The 26,537-nt window shown below is 43.2% G+C and overlaps 1 protein-coding gene across 2 annotated transcripts in view; it reads right to left on the bottom strand.

The window, feature by feature from the left end:
- XRN2 (5'-3' exoribonuclease 2) overlaps positions 1-25,061 on the bottom strand; it is a 106,721-nt gene extending 81,660 nt beyond the window's left edge. For both annotated transcript variants that reach the window (XM_053246084.1, XM_053246085.1), the window contains exons 1-5: positions 24,758-25,061; positions 4,490-4,617; positions 4,295-4,406; positions 3,867-3,978; positions 725-783 (exon numbers count right to left, since the gene is read on the bottom strand). In XM_053246084.1, coding sequence (XP_053102059.1) covers positions 725-783; positions 3,867-3,978; positions 4,295-4,406; positions 4,490-4,617; positions 24,758-24,832 — 486 coding nt within the window. In that variant the 5' untranslated portion in view covers positions 24,833-25,061. The remainder of the gene's footprint in view (positions 1-724; positions 784-3,866; positions 3,979-4,294; positions 4,407-4,489; positions 4,618-24,757) is intronic.
- Positions 25,062-26,537: the final 1,476 nt, after the last annotated feature.

Below are 26,537 nucleotides of genomic sequence, written 5' to 3'. Positions count from 1 at the left end.
TGGAAATTAATAAATACTACCCTCTCACCACTGCATATCTACCAGCTTACATATTCAGGACTGAGGAAACTAGTTTTGAGGGCAAAGGGGAATGGATCCTAAGCAATATCAAGCCCCAGCATTTCAGTAATTAAGCTCTGGAAATAAATACAACTTTCTCTTTCTTCATCCTGCCTGTCACAAATCCTAGTCCTGGTTTGGAATCCTTTGTCTCAGAGCATCGTAGTTCCCTATAAGCCTTTGTTTTCCCATTTATTCTTACCCAAAGCCTGGTAAGAGGGAAAAACATATGTGGGAAGAGACTTGATTACACCACACAAATGCCACAGGGGGCTAGAGGAAAATAAGAACACATTTATTTGCAGGGGCACTCTGCCTCCTCCTCTTTTCTTTTCCCCACTGCTTCCATACTGTGTTGCTACAAGCTGTTATCTGGGTTGTTGCAGCAGCAGCTGAACTCTAGGATGCTCCTTCTGACTCTCCGCATTCTTCTTGCTGTACAGCACTATTCAGCAACAACACTGCTCAGCAACAGAAGAAAAGGCAACTCCCCTCTACAAGTGCCAGTGAAGAAGTCTTTGTTGAGAGAAGAGCTACTGCTCCCTAGCTTGTCCTTACTCAACTTTTCTGAACCCAGGAGGGAGAAAATTTTAATTCACTGGGAATCAGTCAGTGGACTATGAAAGATTATGTGCCTACCCCAATTTAAAAGTTAAGCACTTACTGGAGTAATGCAATTGCTATCGAATCTTTCTTTTACTTCTTCTGGAGGAAGAAAGCCACCTGAAAAGAAAAAAAACACAACAACAACAGAACTAAAAACTATTTGATAAGGATAATTTGCTGGATCAGGGAACATATTCCACCTCATTTATTTTGAACCTACAGCATATTTATCAAAAGCTCAGTTAAACCACAGCTTGCTTTGATCAAACATAACTAAGTATTTTTGTTACATCCATTATGCAACAAAGGCATGCAAATCTGCATGACCTTTGGTTTCCCACAGTTTACCCTGATTCTGCTAATCACAATGTTAGTAAACAGCCTTCCCCCCTCATTAGGAGACTCTGGTTTCACAAAGGCACATCACAGAGCATGGACTTGGTAAGAATATGACAACAGCCCTGCTAGATCAGGCCCAAGGCCTATTTAGTCCAGCATCTTGTCTCACACAGTGGCCCACCACATGCCTCTGGGAAGCCCAGAAGCAAGAGGTGAAGACATGCCCTCTCTCCTGCTGTTGCTCCCCTGCAACTGGAATTCAGAGGCATCTTACCTCTGACACTGGAGGTACCACAGAGGAAGCTGGCCTCTGCCCAGGATCAAGTAGCAGTGTCATACAAACAGAAACAAACACATACAAACAGTGGGAAAGCCATCTAGCTAGCAGGGAGGCACCCCCACAGAACCATGTAAGTCCTTTGAGTGAACCTGAATTCCTGATAAGCAAAGAAATATAAAAATGTGATAAGCAACCTCCATTTGAGGTTGGAGTAGCTTTTAACCTATTCAGACACCTTGGAATGCAATCAAGGACAGGATCCCAAACAAGTTATGCAGATTGGAAACAACAGAGACCTTTGGTCTGTGCTTCCTCTGAACAGAAAGAGCCACATCCATACCTTTCTCAAGTCTAGTCCTTTTGACCACTGAGTTTTTCTGCCTTTAGAATCCTGCAGTGGACAGAACCCTAATGAGGTTCTGTCTCCTCTAGTCAGTTCATGGTCTTTCTGTTTCTGACTCTTCCAAACCCTTTTTGCCTCCTGTTGCTGTGGGAGCCTGGTAGTGCCTGCTGCCAGCTATTGCTCTGAGATAGCTAGCCAGCCGGTTGCCTAACTCTGCATCACTGATGCCTCTATGTTGGAACATTAAACTGCAAAGTCCAGATTGCTAATACAGAGCAGAAATCACTAGCTCTGAGCACTCCACCTATGCGACCGTTGTGAGAAACTGCCCTGCCCTGCCCTGCATGTTCCTGGAAACCTGAATCTTTGGGTTCCCCCTCTGTGTGGGCTTGCATGGCTTATCTCTGTATCTGATTATCTGAGAGCAGCCTTTGAGGCAGCATTATTCTGTGTGAGCTTGCTGAAGGCTAACTCCTGGCTGACTGGGAAAAACTCAGCACTACTCTTGCTAACTGTGGGCTCACACAAGCCACAGACTTTGAGTGCTATGTCAGCACCCTCTCCTTACCCTCCTTGCAAAACGTTTGCAAGGGACCCAAAATCCTCAACAGTGATGGGAAGTCCTCTCTTCTGGCATTGCATGAAACAGCAGATACAAACAGGTTAAAAAAGAAGAAAAAGCTCTTTCCCCTCCATTCTTTTTTCTCACTCTCTCTCCTTGCCCCTTCTCCTTCTGTCCACTTTCCAATGCCAACCAGCCGCAAGGTTATTAGAGCTTTCACTCTTCCTCTCTCCTTATCTAGTCCCTAGAAACTGCCTTTCCAAGATGCCAAATACCACAATTTGCACTGTGCTTCTGCTCTATGTTTTTAAAAGTATCATCTCTGAGCCTGCTGCTCCTCTGGGGTACTCCAATGTTGGCATTTGCCTGCTTCCAGACTATGATCCTCTGTTATGCATACATGCAAATTTGGTTTTCAAGTTAATTTAAAAAAAATACATTTTATACCCCGCACTTCCTCCAAGGAGCCCAGAACGGTATACTACATACTTATGTTTCTCCTCACAACAACCCTGTGAAGTAGGTTAGGCTGAGAGAGAAGTGACTGGCCCAGAGTTACCCAGCAAGTATCATGGCTGAATGGGGATTTGAACTCGGGTGTCCTTGGGCCTAGTCCAGCACTCTAACCACTACAACACACTGGCTCTCATTCACCCAGTTTGTTAAAAACAGATACACACATGATAGCTGACATATATCTGAGAGCAAGTATGTTAACAGGAACTAGAGAAAGCACTGAAACCCTATTCTTCTAGCACTAAACATCTTATTCAGCAGCTATTACAATTTTACAATGTGCTACTCACACCCTTTCAAGAATATCTTCAAAGCCACAAGAACTGAAAACTTGCTTTGTTTTATACAAAAGTAGCCAGTAGGATCCCAACAACAAGATCCAAGTTGGCATTCCAAAAAGAGAGAGGAGGAACACTGCACCTGCCATAGCTCTTCCCACGATGCTGCTACAAGCCTGACACACTCCCGATGGCATAGAAGCACAGAGGGAGTGGCAGTGGGTTGAGCAGAGCAGGCACGAGCAGCCCAGCCTCATTGCTGAGCTGTTGCTAGACTCAAGCCTGGGTGTGGGCGGGGAAAGGGAAACCCCACAGGTTGCCAGGTAATTGGGGGGAACAAGTGGAGAGGAGCAGGAGTGGCAATCAACTGGGGATTGGAGGGCTGGGCAGGAAGGGGAGGAGTGTCATGGCTGCACAGAACTACTAAAGGGAAGCAGTGCCACTGATGTACAGAATCTAGGAACTCGGATCCTCCAGGGAGAGAGGCAGAGTGAAACACAGACTACCGGCTGGAGGTGGAAAAGAGTGACTGAATCCCCCCTCCCCCGCAACACTCCTGGCAGGATTTCAAGGATTCCTAGCAGGACTCCAAGCAACCATGCCCAATTTTCAAGAGGTTGAATTCTGTGCCCAAGACCATATTCTGCAGCTTTCCAACACTCCCAAGAAATCGTCACACACACACACACACACACACACACTCCTGATTGTATGCATTATCTCATATAATATATTAAGGATGTGTGCTTAAGAATCTCATCTCCCAACCAGTCATTTGTTATCTGCCATACATAGCTTCTCTTAAGAGCAATGAATGTTTCATAGACAGCTACGCTCTCTGGTCACCTGTCACTGAAGTAAGTAGGTAGCAAATCTATATACCTCTTCCCAAGATTTCTTGTCTTATCCTCTGCTTCTCTTCTGTAGACTCCACTCCTTCCTTTGATGCTCTGAATCTTCTGGATCTTTGTTGGTTCATTTTTGCACGGGGAGCCTAAAAGAACAGTATTACTGTTAACATCGTGACAGGCAATTTGTTTTTCTCAAATGCAGTTTCATTCGTATATTAACTTGGAAAATTTAATCACAGAACTTGAGAGTTCACTAAATATATATTACAGGAATTTTATTTTTATTTTTTAAAAGGAAAATTGGAATTTATTGCCAACATTTCCTCCTCTGTCCCAACTGAGAACAATCCAGCTCTGCTTCAAATTTTTGCCACATGTGTTGGAGCATGTCAAGGTCCACACATGCTCTTAGTTACTGGAGATTCCAAACATTAAGACGGCAAACATTTCCATACTTACCACTCCATCTATTGCCATGTAGAGAAGCCGCCTTGGTCTCACAATGTTGAAAAGTCTGTCAATATACTCAAAAATGGCCACCATCATTTCATCTTCATTTTTGGGCGCTGGCCTGCAATGCATGGGATTACATTAATATCCCAAACAATGCCCATCACACACTATTTAAAATAAAAGTACACAAGAGTTACTCACTTGTCCTCAGGATGTGTGCAAGGATGGATGATGCCATTCATATCCAAATAAAGGTTATCAAATTCCACTTCATTGGGGTTTGGCTTACTGGTATCAGTTGGAATTCTGATCCCATTACATTCTTTAGGCTACAAACAATGAATGACAAAACAGAACTCTATCAGATGTTTGCATCATACTCCAACCCAAAAGGAAAACCACAAAATTCAAGGAAAAGTATGGAAAGGGGACTAAGTTTTTAAATATCTCACTATGTAGTCCCTGGGATCTTTCAGTATCTGTACCCAAAGCACAAAGGTTTTTCATGGCGCCCAGAAAGACTCAAAATGTGTTCTATTTTACTATTGCTATTTAGTATTCAATAATACAAACCTGTAGACAATAAACAATCCAATATATCAACTTATAAATATATAATTACTTAGTACTACAGTGTGATAACTATTAGAGAGATACAAGCCGGGGAAAACAGTTCATATTCCCAGTAGCCAGCATGAAATGCTGAACAGACCATCCTGAATAAAGTTTCTCATTCTATTGACAACCAAAGACATTTTGTTGTTGTTTTGTTTTTGCAATGGATAAAATCCCTGCCAGAGGCCAATTTGAATGTAGGCAATATTTAAATAGGGCCACAAGTATAAACACCACATATCTGCAACATTGAAAAGAGCATTGTTTCCACTGTAAAGAAATTAGTTTTGCATTGCTTTACCATATACACAGTAAAATAATCTTTCATACATACAGACATTTTATCTAACTACCTGTGGACCCATTACCCTCATTCCTCCTCAATTCCCATTTACATTTCTCCTTGATTGCCCATTTATATTAGGACTCCAGCATTTACTACCAAATCGTACTTTCCTGAGTTGTCTCATGCCCTAGTAAGAACTCTTTAGCTAAGCTCAACTCAGCTCAGCACAGCACACAACACAAGGTTATGCCAGTACAGCTGTAACACTGGTACCTGAGGATTTGTACTGGAGGAATGGGGTAAGTGGACAACACAGGAGTGCTAGCAAAACCTTCATGAATCACCATGCAGAATTTCAGGTCACCTGTACCGTGTTTCCCCAAAAATAAGACAGTGTCTTATATTAATTTTAGGCCCAAAAAATGCACTAGGGCTTATTTTCGGGTAGGTCTTATTTTGCACACACCTCCCCCGCCACGGCAGGCAAGCACAGAACAACTTACTCCGAGGTAGTGCCCCAAGTTTCAACCCCGTCTCCTGCCGTTCTCGATCCCTGCGGCCAGCGCGCGGCCGCAAACCCCCGCCTCCCGCCTAGGTCTTATTTTCGGGGGAAGGCTTATTTTCGGGGGAGGGCTTATATTAGCGGCACATCAGAAATTACTGCTAGGTCTTACTTTCGAGGTAGGTCTTACTTTCGGGGAAACACGGTATATAAAGATAGACTACTTCCACTATGTATATGAAACTGAGCATACAGACACTTTATTCAGATTCTAAAGTGGAATGCTATTCCGCCAAGCAGGCAGAATGTAGAGACTCAGTCATTCACATGCCCAGTCATTCACTTTCGCATTCTACTTGCAACTTAAAACAGAACCCTCCTTCCTGTCTGTCTTTTCTCTGAATAATGAGAGAACATCTCAACTGTGCTTCAATATTTTTTAAAAAAAACCTGTAGGAGTGGCTTTACATTTAGCAGAGGAATGAGGGTTACAAGCCAGCAGAATAATGGTTTATGTGGTTGAGTAGTAGTAATTATGATGATTAGTAGGTATATAGTACACTCTATTTACATACATTTGCCGGAAATGATTATCAGCAAAGTAATTTTATGTTTCTACAATGTTAGCTTAGCAAAGTATGTTGATGCAGGTTGTGCATAAGAATTCTTTTACTTATGACAATCTTAAACTTACTGAATTGTTCTACAAAGAGCTTAGAAGATGCTGACTCAATCAATCATTGCATTCCTTTAAGTGGTGCAAGAGGAGTGAGCACTGGTCTGGGATAGGGATGTGCACAAATGACAATTCAATCAATGATTCACAGTCCAGCCCGGGCACCTTTACAAGGGAGGAGAGCAGGTCCATACCTGCTTCTCCACTGCAGCTTCCTGTTTTGGTGGCACATCCCCCAGCTGCCATCACGCTGGTGGCATGCACAGTGGCCATTTGTGTAGCCAGCAACCATGCCTCCATGCATGCCACCGGATTTTTGAATATTTGCATAATGAGATCTCTTGGGCATGGGATCCAAATCTAAACACGAAAGGTTACTGTATTTTATTTTTTTATTCTCTCTCTCTTTCCCACCCTGCTTCCTTGCTCCTACCTCCCTCCATTACGGCACTTCTATTTGCATGGCAAGACCCCCCAGAGTGCTTCACATATGAGTGCTGAGGGGGTCTCGGCTACCCGCCCTGCGGGCCCACTCTGGGCCGCCCGCAACTCTGCCGCAGAGCCCGTGTTCGTCGGTGCCCATTTTTTCCCTGGCCAGAGGGAAGCCTCCAGAGCATGTGGATGCCACCGATCAGCTGCTGGGTAGCATCTGGGAGCAGCAAAGGCTGCAGGCCTATTGTGGAGAAGGCGAGGAAGCGCGCCTCCACTTCCACTTTCCCCAGCTACCTCTCGCTTGCCAACAACAACAGAGAGACCAGCATACCCGCAACCCCCGCTCACTTAAGTAAGTTTTGACTGCATGTTTAAAAGCAGCAAAATTGGGAATCTGCGAACGAGTGGTGTCCAGATTTTGGAGCATTCCGGATAACGGATGCTCAACCTGTAATACACATAGTCCCAAACAAAACAAAACAAAACAAAAACAAAACCCACCATTCTCCAACATCTTCTGTGCTTCTCAGCCTTCATAGCCTACTACAGGTGGAAGCTACTGCAGTTGTCAAAAGAGCTGCAAGTCAGGTCGTTTCTGGTTCAAGTCATACTTCAGCTATAAATTCACTGGGTAACCTTAGGAAAGCCAGTTACCAAGTCAGTCAAACACTATCCCTTGTTTGAACAAACTATGATATCACGGTGACAAGTAGGAGAAAACCATTGGTTCCTGATGACGCTCCCACTACTGTTGCCACAGCAGATCTGGTGGTTTCAGATGACATAGAAATGGTGGTGGTAGTGGGAGCACGTGCTCAGTGGGAATCTGCTGTTTTCTCCTACTTGCCGCCGTAATGTCTGAACCTTCTTGTTCTACATCAAAATACCACTAGAATTAGATTGAAAGTTAAAATGCAACTTTCTTGACCCATTTGTTTTCTGAAATGAGCACTTAAGTTTAGGAATGTATTTGTGTATTTGCAAGCATGCATTCAGGATAATTCTATCTATGTTCTTAAAATACCACATCACAGTGTTTCATCACTACTACGGTGATTACAGGATGAAGAACTTTATTTTGGTCTTAGACCAGCACACGGCAGTTACAGAATTTTTAAATGATTACACTGGGAATACAAGAACTCAAGGACACAATATCTTTATGTGCAGCTTGCACATTACCATGGCTATTGTGCTATTTTTATGTTGCTGCATGAGCCCTCATTTATATTAGAAGAAACTGAAATGATCGGGTTGTTAAAGCCATTTTGCTCATTATCAGAAAAATTCACTGTAAGGCATTATGAGGTTGCTAAGTGCAATTTATTCAAGCAAGTCTCAGAACCTGGAATGTGGGCTACAACCTTAAGTTGACATGCTCTTGCTCATGCAAGTTCCTTTAGTTTCAGGAACCTGCTACCTACTTAACTCTCACCAGTGCCTTCTCCAGCCCTGGCCCAGTTTTGCCCAAACAGGACATTTGCATCTTACTACCAGATCTGCATAAGCAACAGGTTGAGTGCATACAAACTGAAAAATGCGCATGCAGCTGTGTGACAATTTATGAAAAGTAGTAAGACAACCTGCCCACTAGATCCTTTTCTCTCTTAACTGGGCTACAGTATATTTAGCAAAAGAATAGCCAGGGGAGGGAGACATCATAGAGACTTATACCATTATTAATGATGTGGAGACCATCATTGTAGGGAATGATGTGTAGGGAAGTGCACAAATCACAGTTCAGTCAGCATTGTTCAACACAGCCTAGGCACCTTTAAGAGGGAGGAGAGCAGGTCCATACCTGCTCCTCCACCATTCACTGAATCTGTTTTGGTGGTGCGCCCCTCAGCTGCCATCATGCAATGGTGGTGCTCCCGCCCCTGCTGCAATTGTGTAATAGTGGCACACACATGGCCTCTAGGCATGTGTGGAGGCCATGTGCATGCTGCCATTGCACAAGGGTAGCTGAGAGGAACGCTGCTGTTGCACAATGGCAGCTGGGGGTTAGGAGGCACTGCCGAAACAGGAAGCCATGGTAAGCGGCAGAGGAGCAGGTATGGACCTGAGCTCCTCCCTTTTAAAAAGTGCCCAGGTTGTGCTGTGAAACTGATTGAAATGCGATTCCTGCGCATCCCTAGAGAAAAGTTGTTCTCCCTCTTATAATACTAGGATATGAGGTTATCCACAGTATAGAAAAAAAGGAAGCATTTCTTCACAGAGAATAATAAATTATGGAATTCACTGCCGTAAGACGTGGCAATGGCCACTAGCCTAAATAACTTTTAAAAAGGATTAGATAAATCCATCAAGGAGAAGTATATCAGAGGCTACTAATCATGATGGCTTTACACCATCTCCAGGTTCAGAGGCAGTATTTCTCTAAACAACAGTTGATGGAGAGCAACACTGTGAGATTATTTGGGATTGGAATCAAGTTATTTCCAATCCCAAACTGACACTATGACCACTACACCACACTGGCTTTACATGTGTTAAGTCTAAGCTCCAATGTCCAGCTTCTCCAGTTAAAGAATCTCAGGCAGCAAGACTGAAAGAAACCCTTGGTGAAACCTTGGAGAAGCTGCAACACAGCAGACAAACAGACATAGGACTTTCAACTGGTGTACATGGAAAATACACTAAATGCTATGTAAAAATCTATTTAGGAAGTTTAATACATAAGTAAATATGTATTTACTAGTTGAATCGGGCAGAGCATCTGCGCCTCTTGTCCACCACCACCACCACTGTGCCTCTCTCCCGCCGTCCCACCTCTATTCCCCCACCCCATGCTTCCCCAGCCTACCGGTCGCTGCTTCCCCTACCCACCCGCTGCCACCGCCACCACAGTTTTCATCCTGGCTGCCCACCCTCCCTCTTTGCTCACCGGCCAGCCAGCAACCATTCACCACCATTTTGTTTCCCCACTAGCTGGCCAGCTGCCACCGCCATTTTCATCCCTCCCACCCATCCCTGTCGCTATCAGGAAGCTGCTCGAACTCGCGAGAGCTGCCGTGCATGGGATTAGCGACAGGTATGCCCAAGATAAATATATATAAAGATATTTAATACATTTAGTATTAAATGTACATTTTAATATAATGTTGGTAAGATATAGAAAATAGGAATCCTATATTCCACTGTCATCAAAAAATTGTGTGTCATGTATGCAACCTAAAATTAAAGCATCTTGAACACATATTTTGATGAGTTTTATCTGACTAGCAGGATCATGCTTAATTATTTAATTGTTTTTGAACCACTGCATTAACCATCTTTGTTCATCACTACAGTACCTCCCCCTTTGTCTGCTTCTTTTATAATTATTGACATTGCTCTGTAAAGACTATTGTCAACTGCTGATTCTTAGATAAATTGCACTAACATTTTAGATATGTTTGTTCTAATGACTGAGCGAGCATCCCTAAGGATCACTCTTTCAAAGCACTGTATATTGGTGTTTGGATTGATATGGAACAAATGTTAATTTCAATCCAAATGGTTTATTAAATTTTTTTTATTTTACATTTTATATCCCACTCTTCCCTCAAGGAGCCCAGAGCGGTGTACTACATACTTAGGTTTCTCCTCACAACAACCCTGTGAAGTAGGTTAGGCTGAGAGAGAAGTAACTGGCCTCCAGGGTGTCCTATAGTTTCAGGTTGTGGCTCTTTATTGGAGCTTCTTTCAGAGTATTTGGATTTTTCTCCAAATCCTTTTGTTGTACCAAAAAAGTTACATAATTTTTAAAATTAATTTTGTAGAAGATATGATATTGGAGGCTAATGTATTATTGTGTACATTGGATGGACAGCATGATGGGGTCAGGATTGCAGCTGAGCACTTTTTTGAACAGGACAACAGAAAAAAGTCCAACACATTTTATTTTGGACCTTCTAGACACTGTTCTAGTAGGGGAAACCTATTTTAGATTCAGCCAAGACATTTACATACAGTAGCATGGGATTTCTTGGGGAGCAAAGTAGTTCCATTAGCAGCCAATGTTTGTGTATGTGTGTTAGAATCTAAATACATTCTGAATCCAGAGCACACACTTTTTTTTTTTTAAACTACTATGGTCACTACACTAGTGATTTTATATAGATAACAGATATAGATATAGATACACACACGTACGTTCTAGTGATTCTTTTAAACATTTTTTGTCTGGATGAACTCTATGCTATCACTAAAAATTCTTTTACATTTCATTAATCATCATCGCAGACATTTGAAAATAAATTTACCATATGGCCAATTTCTGAGACTATGTAGGAATTGTTCAGATATTTCAGACTATCAACAAGAGGCTCTTAAACTGAGCAAAACGGCTTTTGTATAGTGGTTATCCCACCAAAATTATCAATAGAGCAGTAGTTAAGGTCATACAGAAATCTAGAACAGATACTCTACACAAATGTTAACAATGTTTGGAGCTTTGGAGTCAGGAAGTATACAAATTAAACAAAAAATAGATCTAGAGATGAAAAAATATTTTGATGTATGGATTATTACTTATCAAGTAAGGAGAATGATTCTGAAACATTGGCATCTAACAAAACACATACCAGGCTGCACACAACAACCTGACATTGGTTATAGCAATAGCAATAGCACTTACATTTATATACCGCTCTATAGCTGGAGCTCTCTAAGCGGTTTACAATGATTTAGCATATTGCCCCCAACATTCTGGGTACTCATTTTACCGACCTCGGAAGGATGGAAGGCTGAGTCAACCTTGAGCCCCTGGTCAGGATCGAACTTGCAACCTTCTGGTTACAGGGCGGCAGTTTTACCACTGCGCCACCAGGGGCTCTTGAAAAAAGAAAGAGTCCATCTTTAAAGTTTTATTAGTGAGGGCAGATATAGAACAAGGAAAAGCAAAATGTGTTCCAAAGATCACTGGCACTTATAAATGTGGTTCTTGCACTTCATGCAAACATATACATGAAGGTACACAATATACTCATGCGGGGGAGGGGGATTCATTTTCACACACGTGGTAATTGTAATACAGCTAAAGTGGTTTATATGTTATCTGACATGGTTTAATTTATATTGGGCAAACAGCTCAAGCACTGAAAATAAGAATACAAGAACACAGAAGATTTATGAATGCTTCAGAAGATATTGTTCAAATCAAACATAAGCAATGATGATAAAGATTTTGGCATTATGACTATAGATAAAGTTACATCATAAAATACTTTAAAATCAATGTACAAAAAGTGTTATCACAAAAGGAAACAAAGGTAGCTATATCTGACCCCAGAGCACGTCTCCTTTGGGCTTAAATGGTTTTGGAGGTTTTAGTCTTTTTGTAATAATATTCAAGGATATGAAAGCGATGGGGGAGCCTATTTAGCTACTTAAGAGCATTAGCTGTTGCTAAACCAACCATTCTAACATAACAGAACTCCTCACTACAGTAGGTATATTAAACAGAACATGATCTTTGTCTGTTTTTTACAATAAGTTCTATAGAGTAGTTTTTGCAATGCAAATTCTGTGTTTCTCCTTTGCTTGTAGTAAGACCAATAAACAGGCAAAAATCTTAGAGCACAGGGTACTTTACAAACTACCAAAGTGTCAGTGTATTGTTGTGGTAAGAGTGTTGGACTAGGACCGGGGAGACCCAAGTTCATATCCCCATTCAGCCATTATACTTGCTGGGTGATTCTGGGCCAGTCACTTCTCTCTCAGCCTAACCTACTTCACAGGGTTGTTGTGAGGAGAAACTTAACTATGTACACTTTGGGCTCCTTGGAGGAAGAGCAGGATATAAATGTAAAAAATAAAATAAATAAATAAAACAAAGCAGATTCTTTTAGAAAGACAACAGCTGTAAGTTATGAAAAACTTCTCAAAGTCTTCCCTTCTATTGTTTCCTTATCATGTTGTTATTGCATCTCTCAATGAAGTAATAGTTTATACTTATTGTTGTTTTAAAAGGAGTTTTGCATTGATCATGAAAAAATCTTTTGATGGTGTCCAATATAAAACATCTTGGATGCTTTTTGTACTGACTGAAGGAGGCTTCAAAACATGGGATTAGTGCTACACGTGTCGATTTTGCCTGTTTCATCTTAACTTGGACTTATTCTGGCACAGTTTACATGCTTTAAGTTATATCTTTGTATATTTTCAACAACTTGTGAATTAAACATGCCAGTGAGGTTGCATGTAGGCAATCCTATCCAGCAGAGCCTGCTGGCCAGTGGTCCCTCTAATCTTTTTCAGCTCTGTTCTGGGTGGCAGTATGTGTGCACATGCATTCAGAATGGGGCCATCCTGACTGAACCTGAGCTGGATCTAAAATAAACTGAGTGGACATCCAAAAACTTGTGAGAGCGCGCACGACCACATGCCTTAGAGGGAACAGTGCTGCTGGACCTGCCACTGCCCACGGCACCTGCTGGCAGTGGCGGAGCACTTCCTTGCCAGGCAAGCTGATGTTTCCGTAATGCGAGTGAGGGCTTGGCGGCTGCTAGCTCAGCCAGACAGCACTTCTTTCTTACCCACCCACCCCCATCTCACCACTCATTGAAACCGCCACCGTTTTGTTGGAGTCTGGGAATGGGTCCTCAGACAGAGTATGAGGAGGACACTGCTGAGTCAACCCAGTCTGGCTCTTCTGGCACTCAGATGGAAGGTGGTGGTGGTGGGCACCAAGCAGCCCTAGTAGATCCGCCTTCACCCAAGCAGCCAAAGACCACCCTGACTGCTGAAAGCAACATTTGGAAGCACTTTGAGGTTGTTCAAAGTGCCCCAAAATGCGCTTGTAGTGCTTGTGCAAAGGCACAAGTCAGCACGAGGAAGGATGTCAAGGATCTTGGGATGTCCTCAGTATGACGACACATTATGTGGCATCATCCTGGCATCCTCACTGCTGCTGACAGCACTAGTGCACCCAGCTGTGCTGTTCCTTTGACTAGTGCTGGTGAGGGACATGCACCAGCTTTGCTGGAGCTCAGGATGCTCTTTGTCAAGCAGCAGGCCAAGGTGTCGGGCAGCAAACATTCTGGTCAAACAGACCCACTTGTGGAAAAGTGCTACAAGATTGCTGCCTATTTCCACTGGAGCGAGAAGGCCAGGTGCATGCTCCATGAGCAGCAGCATGAGCATGACCTCTCTCGACACCTCATCCCTGGGGATGAGGATAAGAGATGGAACTTCACCCTTCTCTTGCTCCAACACCTTTATGTGCAACCTCTCCAACACAGATGGTTGGAGCTCATGTCCGAGACAGTCTTGGCACTCAAGTTCTCCCTGTTTGCAACAGAGAGCTTGTGTGCCAAAGGCAACACCTCTCAGCCAGGCCTTGCCCATAATGCTTCTCCTTAAGAAGCTGATGGGTGAGCTCCAGACCTCACTGACCACTAAGGACAGTAGAGCTCTGACAGGTCAGCTGAGGACTGGGGTAGTGGAAAAGGTCATTAAGAAGTTGGGTGACTCAGAAGACCATGTTTTGGCCTTCCTGTGTGACCCAACTACAAAAGGCAGTGCTATCCATGTGGACAACCTGCCTGGGTGGATGAACCTCCTGGGTGAGTGAGTTAAGGAAGAACAAGAGAGGCTAAATAAGCAGGAGGAGGGTGCTGGCATGCCTTCAAAGTGCACATTCCACACCTAGCATCAGTGCAGGACTTGCTTCTTCCTCCCTCCTCTTCCCAGTCCAGCAACATGGCATCCCTAGAAGCACCAACACAGCTGGCAGTTGCGCCCGCTCGTTCTACCCAGTGGTTCAAGCAAGGCTGCCTTGGCACCTTGCCGGGTGCAGGAGGCTCTGCAGACCAGGCCGTGTAGTGGTGCTGCCCAGAGTGTGTTGCAGTACCTACAGGAGGAAGCTGGTGGAGGAAGACACAGGGATGGATTGCATCCATATCTGGGCAGCACATCAAGTCTGGCTGGACTTGGCAGAGGTTGCTGGACACCTCCTCTCATGCCCACCAATCAATGTCCAGAGAGATAGTGTATTCTCCATGGCTGGGGACATGGTCACACCCCATCACTCATGCTTGGAGCCTGCCTTGGTGAAGCAATTGGTTTCCCTCAAAGTTAACCTCCCCGCTGCTGTGCTACCCCAAGCAGCTGGAAATGGAGGGTGAGAGACTATCCCCCTCACCTGCCCGCAACACCACTTCAGAGTACCTCACCACTCCCTCACCCTTGTAAAAACACGTATCAGTCTGCAGACACGCATGCGCACACTCCACTGGCACTGCCAGTGATGCTGACAAATTGGTGCCCCTGCCAAGCAGCACTTGGAGGCCATGGCAGAGCACACACACTAGGAGCCAGGCTGTAAATATTGTAAACAGTTGATGCTTTTAAAATGCTGTATTTAGTTTCTTTGCTTCCTTCCTCTTAGTTCTAGCACACACACTCATACACACATGTGCCACCAGTGATGAGTCAGTGGTCTGGTGCCAGCACGTGTCTGAGAGTCTTGCAATGCAGGTTCTCAACAAAGCTATGGGGGCCCTGCCAGTCTCCAATGGAAGGTTGGAGATAGACCTATATTGCTCAAATCTGAGGGATCCAACACAGGCTTATTAAGAAAAGGTCTAATAATTGCCTCCTTAAGACAAGGAGGCATTCTGACCTCCCTCAGAGAAGCATTTATAATCTCTACCAGGCCTTCTACAACAACCCTGCTGCCAGATAGTACATGCCATGTTGGGCAAGGGTCAAGAGAACAGGTGGTAGGCTGCACCATTCCAATTAGCTTGTCCACATCCTCAGGAGTCACGAACTGGAACTGATTTAGCCTAATCACACAAGAGGAATCACTGGACACCTCCGTATCAGACAATGCAGTAATTGTGGGGTCTGAGTTAAAGTCAGCACAAATACGAGAGATTTTGTCCATAAAAAGAATTTAAAATGCCACAGCAGGTAACTAATGGTTCCAAATACTGATTCAGGGGAGGAGGGGCACATACTAGCCCACTCACAACCCTGGAAAACTCTACCAGACATAAGCTTGTGGACGCAATACGTGCAGAACAGAATTGCTTCTTTGCCACACGTATTGCCTGAGCACAGATCTTCAAATTAGCTCTATGTTGTAATCTGTCGGATTCGAGCCGAAACTTTCTCCACTTGCACTCCAATAGTCTACCTTGCCACTTCAACCCCGTAGTTCTTCCATATATCAAGGGGCCAATTTGGGAAAAGGTCAGAAAGGGCACTTAGGAGTGATAATGTCTACTGCCCTGGTGAGCTCGCCGTTCCAATTCTCCATCAGGGCATCAACAGGATCACCGGCAGAGCCAACACTAAATCCTTCCAAGGCTTCATGGAATCCTATTGGATCCAATAACCTTCTCGAGCAGACCAGCCTAACAGACCCCTCACCCCTGCAAAGGTGGGATGTGATTGTGATTCCAACCTTCACCAAATGGTGGTCCGTCCATGACAGTGGGGAAATCATAGGAGTCCCCTCCCGCGGAACACCACCCTGATCAGAATGAAAGATCAGATCAAGCATGTGACCAGCCACTTGGCGTTGGTCCCGAGACCCCTTGGGATAGGCCCACAGTTGTCATGGCCACTTATGGACTCCTGAGCTGCCCTGGACAAATTGGACCCGAAGTGAACATTGAAGTCTCCCACCACCACAAGCCTGGGGGACTCCAATGTCAAACCGGAGACCAAGTCCATGAGCTCAGTTAGGGACTCTGTTGGGCAGTGGAGTGATTGGTACGCCAACAAAAGTCCCAGTCTATCCCTGGTCCCCAAACTTAAGTATACACATTCAATATGGTCTGACACTCTGACAGGGATCCTGTTAAGGGAGATATTGTTCTTATAGACTACAGCCACCCTACCTCCCAACCCACGTCCCCTCACCTGCTCCTCAACAGAGTACCCTGGAGGAAGAAGCTGGGACCAGACTGTGCCTCCAGCCTCCCCCAACCAAGTCTCTGTAATACATATTATTTCAGAGACATATGTTTGTGATGGTATATAAGTATGTTAAACACACACACACACAAACACACACACAAAAAGGCCTTTCCGAGCTCTGAGCATCCCTGCAGGATACACAGGCAAACAGGACACACTAACTTTCCTGCATAACACTTGCGAACAACTAGACAGGTAGCATGATACAGACTAAGTTAATCGTGACTAAGCACCACTGAAATAAATGAAGCAAGTCAGTCATTACTATCTTAAGTCCCATTAATTTTAATAAGTCATGATTAACTTAGTCTGGATCCTGCACAAGTTATTTTTTTTAGTTTTTCAGAAATGCAACATTCCAAAATAGAATAATCATGCAATTCTCCATAATATATTCTGAACAAAATAACTGGAGCTGTCGCAAAATTATTAAAGGCATGACTAGCTGAACTCACTATCCTTTTAGTCATAATGTGGAAACATATCCATATCCTCACAGGGAACCTCTGTGCTGGGCATAAGGGACCAGTCCCTCTCACCCTCAAGTTCCCCAGCATGTGCAGAGCAGGACTTGGAGGCTGGATCTTTATTCAAATTTCAAACAACCTTTTGGAGAAGGAAAGAAATAACTAGGAGATTCAGTTGTAATGTTTTCAAAGAGTACTTCTGATTCTGACCACCTTAAGTGGTGCAGCGGGGAAGTGCTTGACTAACAAGCAGAAGGTTGCCGGTTCAAATCTCCACTGGTACTACATTGGGCAGCAGCGATATAGGAAGATGCTGAAAGGCATCATCTCATACTGCCGCAGTGGGAGGAGGCAAAGGTAAACCCCTCCTGTATTCTACCATAGAAAACCACAGGGCTTTGTGGGCACCGGGAGTTAAAATCGACTTGTTGGCAGACTTTACTTTTGATTCTTGAATGCAGGTAGTAGAATCCTCCATGTGAGTAGAATCCTCTAGTTAGCAGAATCCTCCATTTTGCAATGCAAAAGTAGTGGAAATATGTAGGCAGAGTTAGAGGCCCCCTTTTGTTGTAATACTTTGAATGCATTATACCCTCTATAACCCCCAAACAGTCCTGTTTCTGTTCTATGTTGCTTGTAAAGAAAATAAAAGAAGCCCATTTACCCTTCCCTCTACATACAATGTCCATCACTAAGTCCACTCCTAGATCCATAGAAAAATTGCCAAGACCTGGATTAAACTACAACTATATGATCATTCACCTCAGAGTAATTCCCACTAAATTTGATGGGCTTGACTTATGAGTAAAGACACCTAGAATCAAACTGCATATGTCTTAAATATTTATATATCTCTTTATATAAGATGATACATTATGAATATCAAACACAAGTTTGAAGTCCATTCAAGAGTTGTTCTTCCGAGACAACTTCTTGTAGCAGGCCAGAAGTCAGACATCTGGACAGAAGGCTAGTGTCACAGAGGATAGAGAGATAATAAAATAAGCTTCCTGAAGCAGTTTAACCATTTCCTCATAAAAATCAAATCATCTCTTGATAAGCAGAAACATAAAGGCATTGAAAGAAGTCCATCTGTCACCAGGATCCAAAAAGAGCAGCCTTGCTGGATCAAACTAAGAGTTCAACTAGTCAAGGTGAGGCCGGGATCTGACCCACCCTTGGACCTTTTAGACACTCCTCTCACTGAACTCTTAACCAGACTCTACCCAAACCTGTCGGAACTCGTGTACAGTGGTATATTCTCTCTGCCATTGCAACCACACATTCTTTTGTACGTGGCTGTGTATTATAGAGAAATTCTATTCAGTGCTGTATTGCTTTTGTAAATCATATGCCAAACATTCTCTAATAAAAAGTCATTCTGTTGCCAATACTGACCAGATGCCTCAGGGCAGCCCACAAACAGGGAAGGAGAACAGCAGCTCTCCCAAGTTTGTCTCAGAATCTGGCATGCAACAGTATACTTCCTCCAGTGTCAAGGTTCTATTTACCTTTTGTGGTGAATAGCTACAAGGATAACATTTGGGGAAAGTAATCAGCTGAATACATTCTTTAATATATGATCTAGCTACAATCACTACCTACAACAATGAACTGAAAATATGTAATTAGCTAGGGGACACTGGTTTTGTCAAAACAGCTACAAAACTATGCTGCTTAGACACCAGGATTTGGTCAATCTTAGGTGCCAGGGAGCCATGGCACCTACAAGTTGAACTGTGGCACCTAGAGGTAGAGTTATTTAATAAAATATTTGTTAAAGGGGATAAAAAGAAATCCATTTACCTCCCCACACCTGCTTCAATACAATGTCCATCATTGTTGTGGCAGTCCATCAATGGCCCTCTTCAGATATTAGGGGAAATGACAGCGTAAACACTTAAACATGCCAAAGCATCAAGTTGGAAATCCTGTCCCAGCCCATCACTCACTGCCCACTCTATGCTGCTCATGGGTATGCCGATGTTTATCTGAAGAGGTGAATACAGTATCTGTGTCAGCAGGTGTGTCTGTGATTGGGAGGCTCAAGAGCCTAAGCATACCACTCATGAAAGCGCCTGCCATCATGGATACAGTATTCATCTATTCAGATGAATGTCAGCATATCCATGAGCAGCACAGAAGAGGTGGTGTATGTCAAGCTGGAATTTCCGATACAGTTTTGGTACATGTAAGTGTGTATTACGTTTCCCCTAACAACTGAAGATGGCTGCCAAGTCCAGTAATTTTGCCAAGTGTCCATTGTCTGGCTTCTAAATTTTTGGACTGACTTCTAGATCCAAAGAAAATTTGTCAAGGCCTAGTCTACACAGCAAACTTTAATTCACAGACTCTACATTATATGGCCAGTTGGCTACCATTATTGTATTATCAGCAATAATTACATAGCAGTAAACATTACAGAGCCACTTTCGGGACCGAGCCATTGAGATATCAGCACTTTCAGCAGAATGCCTCCATAACAATGGACTATTTATTTATTTATCGTATTCTTATACCTCCCTTGTGAAGGAATGAGGCTGAACCTCCTCTTTTTGTATATCAGATTTCTGTATTGCAATTGCTTTGCTTACTCCCTATGTTAGAGAGCTGTGCAGGGGTCAAATGTTCACAGCTCCAGTTCTACGGTTTGGGTTTGGAGGGAGAAGAATTGTACTGGTTTAATTTTGGAGGGAGGAGAGGTTTGATTTGATTGGGTGCGTTCTTTAAAAATGGAGAACTTGAGTTGTTTTGATTGGTTTGTTTGAAAAAAATTGGCTGCCTTCAGCAGAGTTTTAGTGCAAGTTGGAGTGCTGAAGAGAGCTCAAGTGAAGGAGTTCAAGGAATGCAAGTTGTGGTCACAGTCAGAGAGAATCAGAGCTGGTGCTGGAAAGAGAACTGAGAAATCACTGGGAGAGTTGTAAGTTTCTGGATGACTGATTCACTCCTAAAGCAGCCAAAGGAACAGTCTGGGATTGAACCCACACAGAACTGGGAAGGAAGAGCAGGATCTGAGGCTGAGCAAGGGACAAGCCAGGCTTGATGCAGAAGCTGACTAGAAGTGATTGCAAGGGGCCTCTGAGTTAGGGCCCAGCATTAGCACAGGAAAGATTGGATGAGTTATTTTATTTATTCCTTGTACTCATATGGTTGCTGTTTAGATTTTCCAAAAGAACTATTTGAGTTGAACTATTTTAAAGTAAAGTTTTCTTGTTTAGAAGTAAAAAATTGTAGCTTCTTGTTTCCCCACCCCACGCTTCGAAGCTTTTCCACCCTACCTAACTTTGAATAAGACGGAGGTTTGGAAAGCTGTTTTAGTAGACACAGTCAGAAAAAGTCTACTTGGTGGCAGTGGGAAGCTTAAGATCATGGGGCTGGTTGAGACCGGACTGTGATACGTGGTGGGCAGCACGGTGGGATCCGTGACAGCCCTATATAAAATCTCAGGGTGATTTACAATTTAAAACAAACAACTAAAACCTAAAAATCACATACAAATTGAAATTACTACCAATAAAACTTTAAAACATCATAATAAAACGGTGTATTTTCAAAAGTACTATGTACTCAACTTGTGGATACAGAAGTTTGTTTTTCCCCAATTACTACTACAAATATTTATATACTGCTCTTCAACCAAAGTTTACATAGAGAAAGAAATAATTCATAAAAATTCTTAAACAGAAGTCTCCACCAAGTCAACTACTAAGTAATCATTACTGTGAAGATTGCACATCACTATTACAAATAAATTGTAATTATTATTTGATATTAACACACTAACAGCAGAGTCACTCAAATTCCTTTCAGGAAAGAACTCAAAAGAGCAGCAGGGGGAAATCAGCAAATATGGAACATAAGCACAGCCCTGCTGGACCTATCTAGGTCCAAGACCTATCTATAAGATAGGACCAAGACCTATCTAGTCCAGTATCTTGTTTCTCATACAGAGGTCCACCATATAAGGTCCACTATAAGATAGGACCAAGACCTATCTAGTCCAGTATCTTGTTTCTCATACAGAGGTCCACCAAATGCCTCTGAGAAGCCCACAGGCTTACACTGAATCATATTTGCCATTTTGTCGCCCACTGCTCCAGTTTGGAGAGATCCTTTTGGAGCACCTCACAACGTGTTTTTGATTTCACTAGTTTTTGATTTCACTAATAGTTTAGTGTCATCTGCAAGTTTGGCCACTTCACTGGTTTTCCCAACTTCTAGATGGTTTATGAACAAGCTAAAGAGCACTGGTCACAATACAGAGCCCTGGGGGATCTCACCCACATTGTGAAAACTGTCAATTTATTCCTACCCTCTGTTTCCTGTCCTTCAAACAGTTACTAATCCACAATTGAACCTGTCCCCTTATCCCATGACTTAGGACTGCTTCACACATGTTCATCCCTTGATTTCTCATACACTGAAGCACCTATATAGGAGAAATATAGCAATATACAGCAGCAATATAGGAAAATGCTGAAAGGCATCATTTCATACTGCATGAGTGATGGCAATGGTAAACCACTCCTGTATTCTACCAAAGAAAAACCACAGGGCTCTGTAGTCGCCAGGAGTCAACACTGACTCGAGGGCACATTTATTTCACCTTTTTACCTTCCTTCCCAGCATGGGAAGGAAACCCAGTGGAAGCGAGGGTCACAGAATGCTCTGCCAATGCTGGCTGTAGAGAACCCTGGGCAGCCTCTCATCAGATATGAGACAGCAACACACTTTGCACAGTGCAGTATTTGGGCTTGGAAGGCAGGGAGTAGTAGGACAATAGCAGCACTGGCTCCCACCCAGGGCCAACACCAACAACTGGGGTGGGAGGCAGGGTGTGTGGGGTACATTCTACCACCCTGCAAAAGCACACCTGAAGCAATGACCTCAGTTCATCTCATGCAAGGGCTACCCTTTCTGTCTACAGTGTCAAACCCCATTCATCAATGCATGCTACAATAATTATGAGATGAGCATGTATGTTTAGATCTTTGCATGTGGGAACCAACATGCTTTTCATTCATTTTAATTGTTCTTTCCCTACAGGTTTCATGTCTTGTTTCGGGATTGTGAGGCGATTGGCAATTATTATTTTTTAAGTGTACCAACGTAGCACAATAGTAGATGTAATATACATACACTACAAATTGAAAACCTGTGAGGACTCATGATGATGGGCCAAAGTAAGCAGCTGAGAAGTCCCACTGCAGACTGCTGAGCTCCAGGTCTAGATGAGCAGCTTCCTACTCATATATCCTTGACCCTCAGCATCATCATTATTAAAATATTTTAATTATACCCTGCCCCTTCAGTGCACTACTGCTCAGGGCATCTCACAACATTAATAAAATGATACACTATAGAACAAAAAATTAATACAATTAAAAGATTGGCCAAAACCACAATTAAAATGACAAATTTTTAAAATCTGAAATTAAACATTATCAACAGTTAAATACTAAGAAAGCCACCAGTTAAAATATTAAAACCCTCCCTTAAAAAAGTGTCTTCAGTTTTTTCTTTAAAATACTGAGGTGCAGAACATAGGCAAACTCTTCCAGGAGTGCATTCCAAAGTCAAGGGGTCGCAACCGAAAAGGCCTTGTTTCTAGCACCTGCCACTTGGATCTCTCTCAGTGGCAGGGCCATGAGTAGGACCTAAGACAACAAATGGAAGGCCATGGCAGGTTCATATGGGCAAATATGGTCTAACAGGTACCTTGGCCCCAAAATACTTAGGGCTTTAGAGGTCAAGACTAGCAACTTGAATCTAGCCCAGAAGCAGACTGGTAACCAATACAGTCACCACAGGATGGGTGTAACACTCATGAAGCGACTTGCACCCATGAGCATCCTAGCAGCAGCATTCTGGACCAGCTGAAGCTTCCAAACTGTCTTCAAGGGCAGCCCCACAGAGCACATTACAATTGTCCTATTTAGCTGTCACCAAAGCATGAGCGACTGAGGTAAGGTCCAACTTCTCCAAATAGGCTTGCAGCTAAAGTACCAGCCATAGCTATTAAAAAGCACCTCTACAAACCTCCATCACCTGTGCCTCCAAGGACAGTGTCAGGTCCAGAAGCACCCCCAATCTGCAGACTTTGTCTTTCAGAGCAAGTGTTCACCTATCTGGTTCAGGGGGCCAGATTTACCTCACTACTCAGATAATTAGTTTTACCAACCCAGAGAACTTCCATCTTATCTGAATTAAGTTTCAGCTTCTTTACTCCCAACTTGCCAGAACAGCCTACAAACCTTACAGTCCTACAGAGCTGACTGCTAGGGTACAGAGCTAGAAGAGCAGAAAACTGTTCATCTAGTCCTAAATATGAGGGACGCCATGCAGGAAGAGGAGTATGTTTACCTCCCTCACTCATGCTAGATGGAAAAATTGGAGTTGAAGCATGTGCTTCACATCACACATCAACGATGTTTTCAGACCACATTCACACCCCATTCCAAAATCCTTTACAGTGTCATAGGCTCTGCTGAGATGCCCACTTCACAACTGAAAAAAGTCCTAGGGCAAGGAGGCATTAAATTAGAAATTGCTTTTCTTCTGACCTCAATATATCTTTCCTCCCAAGGACTTTTAGCTTTCAATGGATCAGCGCCCTTAATAACTTACAACACCCTGGATGGAGAGAGAGTGAAACAGCAGATGCATCCATGATCCTAATCTCACCATTTCCAGTATGGGTAGACAGAAGTTTGAGCATGCCAATTCCAATCCGCCCTACACTCAATTGCCCTCAACAGTCTATGGCTCCTGGGAGGCAATTGAGCATGCTTGGTCCACACTAGGTCCATTCTTAAGTGGCTTTCTTCTAAACTATTTTTTTCTGCATGCTTGTGGAGTTCCTTGGGTATGCAGAAAAACTGCTTGGGGGTGGGGGGTAGACATTGAATCAAGCGACTAGCTATTAGTATACTTTCTATGTATATATAGCTACTTAAAGTATATTTTGTATTTGTATATAGCCACCAGCCTATGCGTTTTCAGGTTAACAGGGCTGAATACTTTTAACATTTCACAAATGATAACTCTTGTGTATGCGATTACCACTACTTTCACACCAAGATTGCTATCTGCACTTCAGGTATAATACTGGGCTACTGGCAGAATTGCTGTTAAGGACGAATGAAATGATCTACATGAAGCACTTAACACTTAAAAGCACTACACAAACACTAAGAATTATGGCTACAAGGGGAAACGCGAATAAGCACATGGGACGCATAGCACTTGCACTCGTTTGTGGTGGGGGTTACTTAAGAAACAACGTTTTTGATAACTATTTTTATGCAGCTCAACCTCACATGGAAGCCCACGAGAAGGAGGACGGGGGTGGGTGGGGGGGGAGGAGATATTTCAAGATAGGCGACAACAATACATCTGCTAAGCAGACGTTCCCGCTTGACCCAACCATCCCGTAGCGCGCGCTCAGGCGAAACCTCGCGAGAGCGAGACACCTTTCCTAGGCCCGGCCTTGTTTTGCAATGCGGTCAAGCTCAGCCACGGGCTTGTTTCGTCAAGCTACCACATAAACCTCGGGCCCAGCGGCCTCTCCTCTGACCTTCTCTTCAGTGCAGGACACGATTATAGACGGGTACTTGCGGCTCAGCCATCGGAAAAATGCTGGAACCCCCATTGGCCGCCCCCACTGCTCGGACCCTCCGAGCGATAAGCGAAGTAGTCGCGCTGACGGCAAAAAACCCTAACACTTCCGGGTTACTAGGTCACGCCTAACACAAGGCGAAAAGGAAGACGTCTATAGCCTGAGCACCGGGACTTCTTCGCTCATGTGACTTGTAACGCAGCTGCTCCATCTTTGGAACTGGTCAAAGCATGCGCACAGCTGGAAACGGAGTTTTTATAGCCGCCATCTTTGAAGCTATTGAGAGCATGCGCATTGCGAAAAAACAGACTGAAGGGCTGCTGCGTGTTTGAGCCGTAAGGCCGAGTCAGTTTAGAAAAGAGAGTGATAGCACTTTAGCTTTTGTGGGTAGCTAGATTGAACGCCAGCAATCAAAACGTTTCAGTAGACTTCGTGAGGGGGAAAGAAGCGGGGCGGCGGGGACACGTTCAGTTATTTATGAAAAAGTATATCAGTAATTAATCCCACCGGCTGGTTTGGTAGTGACTGCGACCGAGCCTTCTCTGTGGCTGCCCCCAGGTCTTTGGATTGCACTCCCTGTCAAAATAAGAGCTTCTCCATCTCTGATTGCTTTTAAAAGACTCATCTGTTTGCTCAAGCTATTGAAATTTTAAACTGTTTTGTTTTAATTCTGTTTTATATTTGTTGTATTTTGGATTGCGTACACTGCTTTGAGATACACATCAGGTGGCATATAAATATAATATTTAACATATATTCAGGTTCTTCTATTGAAAAATTGTTTTGTCTTCATTCCAAGGAGGGTACAATCTCGTCATATATATACACATTTAGTATTCTCTGTTTGATATTTGAATACGCTAATCGCACTATTCAGAGGATTGATTAATTAATCAATCCCACAGCAAGACATGGAGTTTTGCACTCCTTTAAGGGGGAATTGTTTTAGAAAGAGAATGGGCATGAACCACTCAGTTAAAGCACTTTTACGTCCTGTTAATTTCAATGGGAGCTATTTTATTTATTGTATTTAATATATTTCTGTACCGCCCAAAACCCAAGTTCTTTGGCATGTTTTTTATTGACTGAAATGTGAAATGCAATTCTATGCTTGTTTACTTAGAAGTAAATTCCACTGTATTCAAATAAGGCTTACTTCCAGGTGAGTGTGCATAGGACTACAACCTTAAAAGTGCTCAACTCTGATTTAATTTTTATATTATATTATTATATATAACCATTTATAAAAGCTGTTTAAAGTCATAACAATGGTGAAGAAATAGAAAAGAGCTCTTGGAAAGACAACAGTATCAATACATATTATATTTGAGCCCCTGGTGGCGCAGTGGTAAAACTGCTGCCCTGTAACCAGAAGGTTACAAGTTCAATCCTGACCAGGGGCTCAAGGTTGACTCAGCCTTCCATCCTTCCGAGGTCGGTAAAATGAGTACCCAGAATGTTGGGGGCAATATGCTAAATCATTGTAAACCGCTTAGAGAGCTCCGGCTATAGAGCGGTATATAAATGTAAGTGCTATTGCTATTTGTGGTTTTCTTTGGTAGAATACAGGAGGCGTTTACCATTGCCTCTTTCTGCTGCGGCAGTATGAGATTATGCCTTTCAGCATCTTCCTATATTGCTGCTGCCCAATATAATACCAGCAGGGATTTGAACCAGTAACCTTCTGCTTGTTAGTCAAGCATTTCCCCATTGCGCCACTTCAGGTGGCTATGTATTT

Source organism: Hemicordylus capensis, chromosome 4 (genome assembly GCF_027244095.1).
Source record: "Hemicordylus capensis ecotype Gifberg chromosome 4, rHemCap1.1.pri, whole genome shotgun sequence".
Lineage (NCBI taxonomy): Eukaryota > Metazoa > Chordata > Lepidosauria > Squamata > Cordylidae > Hemicordylus > Hemicordylus capensis.
The sequence above is the reverse complement of the archived record's forward strand: the minus strand, read 5'-3'. Positions and strand labels throughout refer to the sequence as shown.